General features: G+C 46.4%; 1 protein-coding gene across 3 annotated transcripts in view; it reads left to right on the forward strand.

The window, feature by feature from the left end:
* The first annotated feature begins 3846 nt into the window (after nucleotides 1-3846).
* Nucleotides 3847-12501, forward strand: part of PLP1 (proteolipid protein 1) — a 186659-nt gene continuing 178004 nt past the window's right edge. The window contains exon 1 of one of the 3 annotated variants that reach the window (XM_063937007.1): nucleotides 3847-4115. In XM_063937007.1, coding sequence (XP_063793077.1) covers nucleotides 4112-4115 — 4 coding nt within the window. In that variant the 5' untranslated portion in view covers nucleotides 3847-4111. The remainder of the gene's footprint in view (nucleotides 4116-12501) is intronic. The other 2 variants (XM_063937006.1, XM_063937008.1) reach the window with 2 other exon arrangements.

Below are 12501 nucleotides of genomic sequence, written 5' to 3' on the forward strand. Positions count from 1 at the left end.
CTGGCGCTGTGGGAGGCACTGGGGGGCATGTGTATCTGCACTGGGGGCATATCTGGCGCTGTGGGAGGCACTGTGGGGACATGTATCAGCACTGGGGGCATATCTGGCGCTGTGGAAGGCACTGTGGGGTCCTGTATCAGCACTGTGGGCATATCTGGCACTGTGGGTGCATGTGTAGCAGCACTGGGGGCATATCTGGCACTGTGGGGGGCATGTGCATCTGCACTGGGGGCATATCTGGCACTGTGGGGGCATGTGTAGCAGCACTGGGGGCATATCTGGCGCTGTGGGAGGCACTGTGGGGTCATGTATCAGCACTGTGGGCATATCTGGCACTGTGGGGGCATGTGTAGCAGCACTGGGGGCATATCTGGCACTGTGGGGGGCATGTGCATCTGCACTGGGGGCATATCTGGCACTGTGGCGGCATGTGTAGCAGCACTGGGGGCATATCTGGCACTGTGGGAGGCACTGTGGGGACATGTATCAGCACTGGGGGCATATCTAGCGCCGTGGGATGTACTGTGGGGACGTGTATCAGCACTGTGGGCATATCTGGCACTGTGGGGGCATGTGTAGCAGCACTGGGGGCATATCTGGCACTGTAGGGGCATATCTGGCACTGTGGGGGCATATCTGGCACTGTGGGGGCATATCTGGCACTGTGGGGGCATGTGTAGCAGCACTGGGGGCATATCTGGCACTGTGGGGGCATATCTGGCACTTTGGGGGCATGTGTAGCAGCACTTGGGGCATATCTGGCACTGTGGGGGGCATGTGCATCTGCACTGGGGGCATATCTGGCACTGTGGCGGCATGTGTAGCAGCACTGGGAGCATATCTGGCACTGTGGGAGGCACTGTGGGGACATGTATCAGCACTGGGGGTATATCTGGAGCTGTGGGAGGCACTGTGGGGACATGCATCATTACTGGGGGCATAGCTGTCACTGTGGGGATATGTGTATCTGCACTGGGGGCATATCTGGCACTGTGGGGATATGTGTATCTGCACTGGGGGCATATCTGGCACTGTGGGGATATGTGTATCTGCACTGGGGGCATAGCTGTCACTGTGGGGATATGTGTATCTGCACTGGGGGCATAGATGGCACTGTAGGGATATGTGTATCTGCACTGGGGGCATATCTGGCACTGTGGGGATATGTGTATCTGCACTGGGGCATATCGGGCACTGTGGGGATATGTGTATCTGCACTGGGGGCATAGCTGTAACTGTGGGGATGTGTGTATCTGCACTGGGGGCATAGCTGTCACTGTGGGGATGTGTGTATCTGCACTGGGGTCATAGCTGTCACTGTGGGGATATGTGTATCTGCACTGGGGGCATAGCTGGCACTGTGGGGATATGTGTATCTGCACTGGGGGCATAGCTGTCACTGTGGGGATATGTGTATCTGCACTGGGGGCATAGCTGTCACTGTAAGGATATGTGTATCTGCACTGGGGGCATAGCTGTCACTGTGGGGATATGTGTATCTGCACTGGTGGCATAGCTGGCACTGTGGGGATATGTGTATCTGCACTGGGGCATAGCTGGCACTGTGGGGATATGTGTATCTGCACTGGGGGCATAGCTGGCATTGTGGGGATATGTGTATCTCCACTGGGGGCATATCTGGCACTGTGGGAGGCACTGTGGGGACATGTATCAGCACTGGGGGCATATCTGGCACTGTGGGGATATGTGTATCTGCACTGGGGGCATATCTGGCACTGTTGGGATATGTGTATCTGCACTGGGGGCATAGCTGGTACTGTGGGGATATGTGTATCTGCACTGGGGGCATAGCTGTCACTGTGGGGATATGTGTATCTGCACTTGGGGCATAGCTGTCAATGTGGGGATATGTGTATCTGCACTGGGGGCATAGCTGGCACTGTGGGGATATGTGTATCTGCACTGGGGTCATAGCTGGCACTGTTGGGATATGTGTATCTGCACTGGGGGCATAGCTGGCACTGTGGGGATATGTGTATCTGCACTGGGGGCATATCTGGCACTGTGGGGATATGTGTATCTGCACTGGGGGCATATCTGGCACTGTGGGGATATGTGTATCTGCACTGGGGGCATATCTGGCACTGTGGGGATATGTGTATCTGCACTGGGGGCATAGCTGGCACTGTGGGGATATGTGTATCTGCACTGGTGGCATAGCTGGCACTGTGGGGATATGTGTATCTGCACTGGTGGCATAGCTGGCACTGTGGGGATATGTGTATCTGCACTGGTGGCATAGCTGGCACTGTGGGGATATGTGTATCTGCACTGGGGGCATAGCTGGCACTGTGGGGATGTGTGTATCTGCACTGGTGGCATAGCTGGCACTGTGGGGATATGTGTATCTGCACTCTGGGCATTGCTGGCACTGTGGGGATATGTGTATCTGCACTGGGGGCATAGCTGGCACTGTGGGGATGTGTGTATCTGCACTGTGGGCATATGTGTATCTGCACTGGGGGTATATCTGGCGCTGCGGGGACATGTGTATCTGGCACTGGGGACATCAGTCATACACTATCTCAATGTCACCCATTATCTCCCTGTCTCCCCTGCCTCAGTCACCTACCATTTCCCTGTCACCCCTGCCTCACCAGTAACCTATTATCTCCCTGTCACCCACTATCACCCTGTACCACGGGGAGTACAATTGTGTAGCCACACCCCTTTCTTATAAGACCACACCCCTTTTATCCCATCAAGAGGCTCCAAAATAGATTTTTGCTTACTAAAAAAAATAAGCTTGGGACGGCCCTGCATGCACTGCATCAGTAGCTGGTGTGTCACATAATAGCTGAGAGTTACTTGGTGTGTGAGCGAGCATCCTGGACCGTCCCCTCAGGTAAGCGGTACCCCCCAGTCAGAGGAGGCCCAGGACGCATTCAACCTGACATCTAGAAGGAGACAGAGCTTCCAATAGCTGCTCAGCCCGGCCTTCCCCTCACAGAGGGGGAGATGTATTATTAACCTGGAAAAGGCATAAGGAAGTGATAAACCAGTGATATGTGCAAGGTGATAAAGGCACCAGCCAATCAGCTAGAATATGTAAATTAACAGTTAAGATCTGATTGGCTGGTGCCTTTGTCACTTTGCACATATCACTGGTTTATCACTTCCTTATGCCTTCTCCAGGTTAATACATCTGCCCCAGAGACACCTCGTGCTCTGCTGGGGATCTCGGCACAGGGCCCTTCCCCACTAAGCTCAGGGTCCCTTACTGGGGGCAACACCCCAGGAAGAGACCCCCATCATTTCTCTGCTCCCCCCTGGAGGAGACCCCCCCTTTTACTTCTGCCCTCCCATTTTGAGGATTGACCCCCACACATCTTAGTTGCTTTCATTATCACCCTACCAATATTGTAAATTAATATTTCAACCCACTTTTTTTTTCTACAGTATTTATCTGACCTAACTTTTCCTTTAGCTACAGCTGGTCCATGGATAGTGTTGGGTTCCATGCAGTGCCAGGAGCTGACTGTACTCTCCCTTCCATAGCTCAGCAAAGACTGATGCAAGAAACAAATAGTAACCCTTTCATTCCCTAAATTTACTGGCACATATACTGGTTCAATATTTTTCTTGCTCAATTTTTTATTGTATAACATGCCAGTACGTAACATGTCTTCTTTGATCATGCACACATGCAAGCAGTGTATGTTTGTATGGTACTGTAATAATGCTTCAGAAAACAATTTTACTGCTACTGTATTTCCAATTTACGCTACATTCCAGAGTTGTATAGACAGTTTTCTGAATACATAATCTCCAGCCTTCTTCTTTCAGTCACAATAAGCCTTTATATTATGCACAAGTCAGAGAGATGAGGAGAGTTGCCATTTAGGGACAGACACCCACCCTATTTATATTTTAACTAATGTATTGCCCCATTGATTGCAAGTAGCCAACCTATTGTATATACTATTGCCCAGTACCCATACAAATGAAGAAAGGAATGTGTTAAGGGGCTTGGCAGGCGAATGCAAAGACTTCAAATGACACTGTGTGGACACAGACTCTGCGGACAGTCAGTAACAGAGAGGAAAAGGTATCAGACAACTAAGAAGATCTCTACAAAGTTTCTAATACCATGGGTGAGTCAAAAGCTCTATCTATCTATCTATCTATCTATCTATCTATCTATCTATCTATCTATCTATCTATCTATCTGTGTCTGGACAATTTATCATATTGGAATAAAAGTTATAATAGACATACTAAATGTGGCAAGGCAAATGGCTTCTGCATATAGGACTTATTGGATTACTAAAACAATAATAATAATAATAATAATAATAATAATAAATTAATAAATTACAAGAATAATATCTTTATTTGTTACAGTTGTTTTTCCTGTCTAGTGCTATATATAATGATATAATGCTGTGTGTTCCATCACTATAAAATATAACATGTGATATAATATTGTGCTAGGTAAAAAACTGTTTATGCACTGTAGTAGAAAATAATAGAAGCAATATTTAGTAATGAACCTTACTTGCTTAAAACAATTTGTAGATAAAGGTCTACTAACAGTACCTAGAATCTCCTATATTTCCCAAGAGGCTTGAATGTTTTGTGGATCACAGTCCCAGATACCTCCTCTCTAGAAATCAAAGGGGCACATTCAATTAAGTGTGGGATATTCTCTGCAAAAAAGGTTGAAACCCTGATCCAGATTTTGAATTACTGCTGGTATGCGCCCTACAGATACACATGATATTCAATTTTTAAAACGTGGTCACAATTCTTTTTTTGTGGGAAAAATCCTGCAGGATATGATTTTTTCCCCCATTAAATCAGCATGCAGCCACTCGCAGGCTATCGATGCTGTGTGCAGGGAGGGGGTGCAGGATTAGGGGTAATGTAGAGTAGTGCACGTGGGGAGCAGGTGCAGGGTTAGGGGCAGTGTAGATTAGTGTTGCGTAATCTTGTGCAGTATGTTTGGGGACGTAGTGTAGGTAGTACCTGTGCCCAGTCATTGCTGCCTGCGACAATGGAGAAGAGATGACTTTGGGCCAATTAAGCTAATTGTAAACTTCCAATTTCTTAATTAGTAATTTTGTCCAAAGTATTTCAAAGCAAGTCCTGACAATTTGTCCTTAAAATATAGATTTTAGGAAAAATGTTACTTTCTCTGGTGGTGCTCAAAAAAAAAGAAAAAAGAAAACTCCCGATTGAATAACAAAAACCTTGCACCTGCGGGAAAATCCCAGCAATGCGAGATTTTAAAAAGTTCACTCCCTAGTGAATATGCACCAAAATGTACCAGTTTACTAAAGCATTTCAAAAATACACCTCTATTTGCAAAATACAAATACAGAATTAGGTATTTTAAATTACAAATTTTTATTCTGGTGATATAAAGTACCTTGAATCTTATTGGGAGAAAAGCTCTATATAAATATTATTATTATTATTATTATTATTATTATTATTACATTTACACTTAACCTTTTAAAACTAGAAGTTTAATTGAACTTGATGTGCTCAAGAGGTAGGCTGATTTTGTAATAAAAATTTCTCCACTCAAGTGAACTTTGTATTGTTTGTTTCAAGATGGATAGGGCTTTGATTTATGGATGATGTTCTTGATGCAGAGTTGATAGTAAATCGGGTGTATACAGTAATATTCACAGAAGTGTGCACTGAAAAATATGACTGTTCGCCCATATGCAGTATTTTACAGATCTGTAGAGTCAACCGCCTTTGTATGCTCGCCTGATTTGCTACTAGTCATCATCTGTGGGTATTGCTACCCTACCCTATACTACATGCAAAAGATACACCTCCAAACATGCATATTTTTGATTATGTCCAGCTCTGCATAGAATGTGTCATCGTCAACACATCCTTACTGGACTTTGCCTAAATAAGAATGCCCTCACTCGTGTTTGCCCATTTTCGAAGCATGCACATGTTTCCTGTACTTTCTGCACTAGCCCATTTAGGTGGATAAATAAGCAATTAAAATGAATTCATCCCTTAGAAACTTGTTCACAATTAAACCAAATAACAGAATATAGCCACATTTTATTTTGTGCTACCTAATATCAGGAGGGCAAAGGATAGATAGATAGATAGATAGATAGATAGATAGATAGATAGATAGATAGATAGATAGATAGATAGATAGATGACCCCTCCTACAAATCCTGCATTTGCCCAAGGCCATCTTTCCATATGGGCTCAATGGGCACTTGCCAAAATGCCCCAGTAGTATGAGGGCCTGAGGCTGATAGCTGAGGGTCCCCTTTTTCTAGGGGTACCATATCTTTGAAAATTGTCCTTGGAGAACCAGAGATATTTGACTTCAAAGCAGTGGTCCCCATCCAAGCCTGTTAATCGCTCTTCCCATCCAGATATCTCAAGTTCTGTCTGACTGTGTTTCTGAGGGTATACGCCAAAAGATGGGACTCTCCAATTTTGGTGGACACTGGCAGCTTGTCTCTACTATGCCCAGAACCAGAGATATCAGCCTACCAGCAGCTAGTGGTCTCTGCTCCAGCTCCACACGCCAGGTATGCAGTTTTATATTTTCGTTGGTGGATTGCTCTGGCTCCAGAACTCTGATCCCCAAGTCCCCAGTACCCCCTGATCAGCAGTGATCGCCTGCATGACAGGCACTGGGGAGGGAGCAAGGAAGTAGAGGCACCAGGAGGTCCCACTGAGAGTGACAATTGCCGGCTATAGGCTATGCAAAGTTGTGCATACACATACCTTTTCAAATATATCTTTCGCACAAAGGAATGATCTGGTGCAAGTGCGCAATGATGATTATGATTGGTATCAAACCAGATATACAGACAGGGGTGGTCCAGCTGCAGAAATATGTGCAACTCTGCATATGGGCGAATATGCTCATTTACTGACATGTATGCAATAAAAGAAAAAATACAGCCAACTTGCATTCAAATCTGCATCAGTCTCTTTGTGAATCCATGCATTTAAGACAAAGAAACCACAATTTCCTGTGGCTGACGTGCTTCGGGCACGATATTCTCATATGTTACTAACCTTAAAATATTGTTATTTAAAAGTTCAACTTTTATTTATCATGATGTATTGACGGATATATTTGCTATTTGTACTTGCTTATTATCTGTGCTTCAATAAAATCTTGAAATTGAAAAAAGTTCAACAAAAACAATATATATATATATATATATACACACACACACACACACACACACACACACACACACACACACACACACACATACATATAAAAGAACAGTATAAGTATTGCGCCACATGCTTATGTGAAAAACATTCTTTGAATTGTCACTATTGACCAATAAAACACTCCCTTAGCAGTATAGGGTGTCAGCTAAGCCTTAAGTAGTTAGCATGGGTAAGATGCAATTTTAGAAAAAGATATGGGTAGTGGGATAGAGGTAAAAGTGACCAGCTGTGTTTTATAAATATTCTCTAAAGAAGAATGCTAAAATCTGACAAATGGTATTTAGAAGAAATAAATAATTAAAAATAGGATTTTAATTACCTACCTGTAAATCCTTTTCTCGTAGTCCGTAGAGGATTCTGGGGTCCACATTAGTACCATGGGGTATAGACTGGTCCTTTGGTAGCCACTGGCACTTTAAGAGTTTAACAGTGTGGGCTGGCTCCTTCCTCTATGCCCCTCCTACCAGACTCAGTCTAGAAACTGTGCCCGAGGAGATGGACATGCTTCAAGAGAAGGAAATACACAGATAGTGGTGAGATTCATACCAGCTCACACATAACAAAAAAGGAAAGCCAAGCTAACCAACTTGAATTGATTCAGCAACGGCTGAACCAACAAACTTAACCAAGTAATAATGCAGGAATATGAAGCACTGGGTGGGCGCTCAACATCCTCTACGGACTACGAGAAAAGGATTTACTGGTAGGTAATTAAAATCCTATTTTCTCTTACATCCTAGAGGATGCTTGGGTCCACATTAGTACCATGGGGATGTACCAAAGCTCCCAGTACGGGAAGGAAAGTACTGAGGTTCCTGCCGAACAGATTGACCAAACTTTAGCTCCTCAGAGGCCAAAGTGTCGAACTTGTAGAACTTAGCAAACTTGTTCAACCCTGACCAAGTAGCTGCTAGGCAAAGCTGTAAAGCCGAGACACCCCGGGCCGCCGCCCAGGAAGAACCCACTTTACGAGTAGAGTAAGCCTTAACGTATTTGGACACAGCAAGCCTGCCATAGAATAAGCATGCTGGATAGTAAGCCTGATCCAGCGTGAAATTGTCTGCTTAGAAGGAGGACACCCAACCTTGTTGGGATCATAAAGGACAAATAGAGCGTCTGACTTCCTGTGACGAGAAGTTCTCTTCCCATAAATTTTCAAAGCCCTCACCACATCCAAGGACTTTGAGGTAATTGAGGAGTCAGTAGCCACTGGAACCACACTGGGTTGGTTGATATGGAAAGCTGACACAACCTTTGGAAGAAATTGCTGACGCGTTCTGAGCTCAGCTCTATCTTCATGGAAAATCAAGTAGGGGCTCTTGCAGGACAAAGCCCTCAATTCTGACACATGTCTAGCAGATGCCAATGCCAACAGTGTGACCGCCTTCCACGTAAGAAAACTTGACTTCCACATCCTGCAAAGGTTTGAACCAATCTGATTGCAGGAACTGCAGCACCACATTAAGATCCCAAGGTGCCGTAGGAGGCACAAAGGGTGGTTAGATGTGCAGAACCCCTTTCAAGAATGTCTGAACCTCAGGGAGGACAAACAATTGTTTCCGGAAGAAAATGGACAAGCCCGAAATCGGGACATTTATGGTGCCCAAGAGTAGGCCCACATCCACACCTGCTTGCAGAAAGAGTAGAAACCGTCCCAGTTGAAACTCCACCATTGGAAACTTCTAGGATTCACACCAAGACACATACTTTTTCTATATCTGATGGTAATGTTTAGACGCAACTCCCTTCCTAGCTTGTATCAGGGTAGGAATTATATTTTTTGGAATTCCCTTCCGAGCTAAGATCTCGCGTTCAACCTCCATGTCGACAAACGTAGCCGCGGTAAGTCTTGATAGGCAAATGGACCTTGTTGTAGAAGATTCTTGCGAAGAGGAAGAGGCCTCAAATCCACCAGCAGTAATTCCAGAAGATCCACGTACCAAGCCCTCCTTGGCCAGTCCGGAAACAATGAGGATCGCCTGATCTCTTGTTCTTTTTATTAGTTTGAGAATCCTTGGGACGAGTGCAAGTGGAGGAAACACATACAATGACTGGAACACCCACGGAGTTACCAGTACATCCACCGCCACTGCCTGTGGGACTCTCAACCTGGAACAGTACCTCCAAAGCTTCTTGTTGAGGTGAGATGCCATCAAATCTATCAGAGGTACACCCCATCGGTTTTTCACTTCTGTGAACACCTCTGGGTGGAGGCCCCATTCTCCTGGATGGAGATAGTGTCTGCTGAGGAAGTCCGCTTCCCAGTTGTGCACTCCCGGAATGAAGATCGCTTATAGCACCACTGTGTGCCTTTCGGCCAAGAGGAGGATTCTTGTTACCGCTGACATTGCCGCTCTGCTCTTTGTTCTGCCCTGTCGGTTTATGTAGGACACTGCCATCATATTGTCCGACTGGACCTGAATGGCTTGATCTTGCAGAAGATGTGCCGATTGTAGAAGGCCGTTGTATATGCCCCTTACTTCCAGAATGTTTATTGGAAGGATGGATTCCAGACTTGACCACCTTCCTTGGAACTTTTCCCCTTGGGTGACCGCTCCCTAACCTCTGAGACTTGCATCCATGGTTAGAAGGATCCAATTCTGAATCCCGAACCTGCAGCCCTCAAGTAGGTGAGAAGTTTGCAGCCACCAAAGGAGCGAAATTCTGTCTTTCAGCGACAAGCGTATCCACTGGTGCAGGTGAAGATTCGATCCCAAACATTTTTCTAGAAGATCCAGTTGGAAGGACCTTGCATGGAATCTTCCGTATGGAAGAGCCTAGTAGGAGGCTACCATCTTCCCCAGAAGGCGAATGCACTGATGAACCGATACCCATGGCTTCAGGACATCCCATACCATTGATTGGATCACCAATGCTTTCTCTACCGGTAGAAACACCCTCTGCACTTCCATGTCGAGTATCATCCCCAGTAAGGGCAGTCTCCTTATCGGCTGCAAATGTGACTTTGGAAGGTTCAGGATCCACCCATGATCTTGGAGCATTCGAGTTGAGAGAGCAATACTCTGCAACAACTTCTCCCTGGAAGATGCTTTTATCAGCAGATCGTCCAGATATGGAATTATGTTCACTCCTTGCCTGCGAAGGAGTAGCATCATCTCTGCCATGACCTTGGTGAACACCCTCTGTGCTGTGGAGAGGCCAAAAGGCAGATCCTGGAACTGATAGTGACAATCCAGCAGCGCAAATCGGAAATAAGCCTGGTGAGCCGGCCAGATCGGAATGTGAAGGTAGGCATCCTTGATATCCAGGGATACTAGGAATTCCCACTCTTCCAGACCTTGTATCACCACTCTCAGAGACTCCATCTTGAATTTGAATTCCCTCAAGTAGGGGTTCAATGACTTTAGGTTTAATATAGGCCTTACCGAACCATCCGGTTTCGGCACCACAAACAGGTTTGAGTAATAACCCTTGTCTTTTAGTTGAGGTGGAACTGGAACAATAACATTTGTTTGGACCAATTTTTGAATGGCCTCCTGCAGGATAGCACTTTCTGTCAGCGAAAATGGTAAGCCTGATTTGAAGAATCTGTGAGGTGGGAGTTCCTGAAACTCCAGTCTGTAGCCCTGGGTAACAATGTCTGTCACCCAAGGGTCTAGGCATGATGACGCCCAGATGTAACTGAAATTTTTTAGTCTCGCTACCACCTGCCCGATCTCCAGGCTGGGAGGTCCATCGTCATGCAGAAGATTTTGAGGAAGCAAAACCTGGTTTCTGCTCCTGAGAACCTGTTGGTGCAGGTTTTCTGGATTTTCCCCGACCACCCCTAAAGAAGGTGGAAGGGGATTTGGATTTCTTAAATTTTGCGCTCCGAAAGGACTGCAGTGTAGACATAGGATAAGATTTCCTAGTCGGGGGTGGTGCTGAGGGAAGAAAGGTTGACTTACCCGCAGTTCCCGTGGATATCCACGCATCCAATGCGTCCCCAAACAGAGCCTGACTTTTCTTGGATTCTGTATCCGCAGTTCATTGGTGTAGTTAGTTGCACACCGAGACCGCCATGGAAGTAGCCCCTCGCATTCAGCATGCCCAGGTACTTCATGGCCTCCACCATGAACTCAGCAGAATCCTGTATATGACGAAAAAACAATTTCATGTCACACCTATCCATAGTATCTAAGTCCAGTAGCGGATCTTGCCACGGGCAAGCAGGACTTTTGCCCGGGGCGCCGCCTTCCGGAGGGCGCTGGCGCCATCCGGAGGGCGCCGCACCATGGCAAGATCCGCCACTGCTGCCCGCTGTGTCCCCTGTCCGCTATGTCCCCCGTCCGCCTCCGCTGCCCGCTGTGTCCCTGTGAAGGGAACGAGACGTGTAGCGTCTAGTTTCCCTTCGTGGAGAGTACCTTTGCTGAGCGGAGCGCGATGACGTCATCGCGCACCGCACAGCAAGGTCCTCTCCATGAAGGGAACTAGACGCTACGCGTCTAGTTTCCCTTCGTGGAGAGGACCTTTTGCTGTGCGGTGCGCGATGACGTCACCGCGCACCGCTCAGCATACAAGCGGCGCTACTAATGTACAGGGGGCGTAAATGAAGACGCCCCCTGTATTAAGCCACGCCCCGTTTCCTGCCCGGGGCGCAGAGCGGGCTTGAACCGGCCCTGTCTAAGTCCTCTAGTAATGTGCCTGACCACTTTACTATGACTTTAGAAATCCAAGCACAAGCAATAGTGGGCCTTAAAGCCTCACCTGTAGCAGTGTATAGAGATTTGAGCATAGTCTCAATCTTGCGGTCAGCCGGCTCTATTAAGGTGGTTGAACCAGTGACAGGTAAAACCACCTTTTTAGACAATCTAGATACAGAAGCGTCTACTATAGGTGGGTTTTCCCACTTCTTTCTATCCTCCTCAGGGAATGGGAAAGCAATGAGAATTCGTTTAGGGATTTGGATTTTTTTCACTGGGTTTTCCCAGGATTTTTCAAATATAGAATTCAACTCCTTAGAAGCAGGGAAGGTTAGCGAGGATTTCTTATTCTCCGTAAAATAAGATTCCTCTACCTGTTCAGGGACCTTCTCAGAAATGTGTAAAACATCCCTAATTGCTTTAATCATTAACTGCACCCCCTTAGCAAGGGATGCATCACCCCCCTGCATATCCCCATCACCGTCCCCTGTATCGGAGTCAGTATCCGTATCAACTTGCATTATCTGGGCAAGTGTACGCTTTTTCGGGTATATAGGTGGGCTAGTACAGGAATTAGTGGGAGCCGAATGCTGCAACCCCTCTACAGATCTTCTCAAAAACTGCATCTCTTTCTCATTATGGGACATCCTTG

Source organism: Pseudophryne corroboree, chromosome 8, assembly GCF_028390025.1.
Source record: "Pseudophryne corroboree isolate aPseCor3 chromosome 8, aPseCor3.hap2, whole genome shotgun sequence".
Classification (NCBI taxonomy): Eukaryota; Metazoa; Chordata; class Amphibia; order Anura; family Myobatrachidae; genus Pseudophryne; species Pseudophryne corroboree.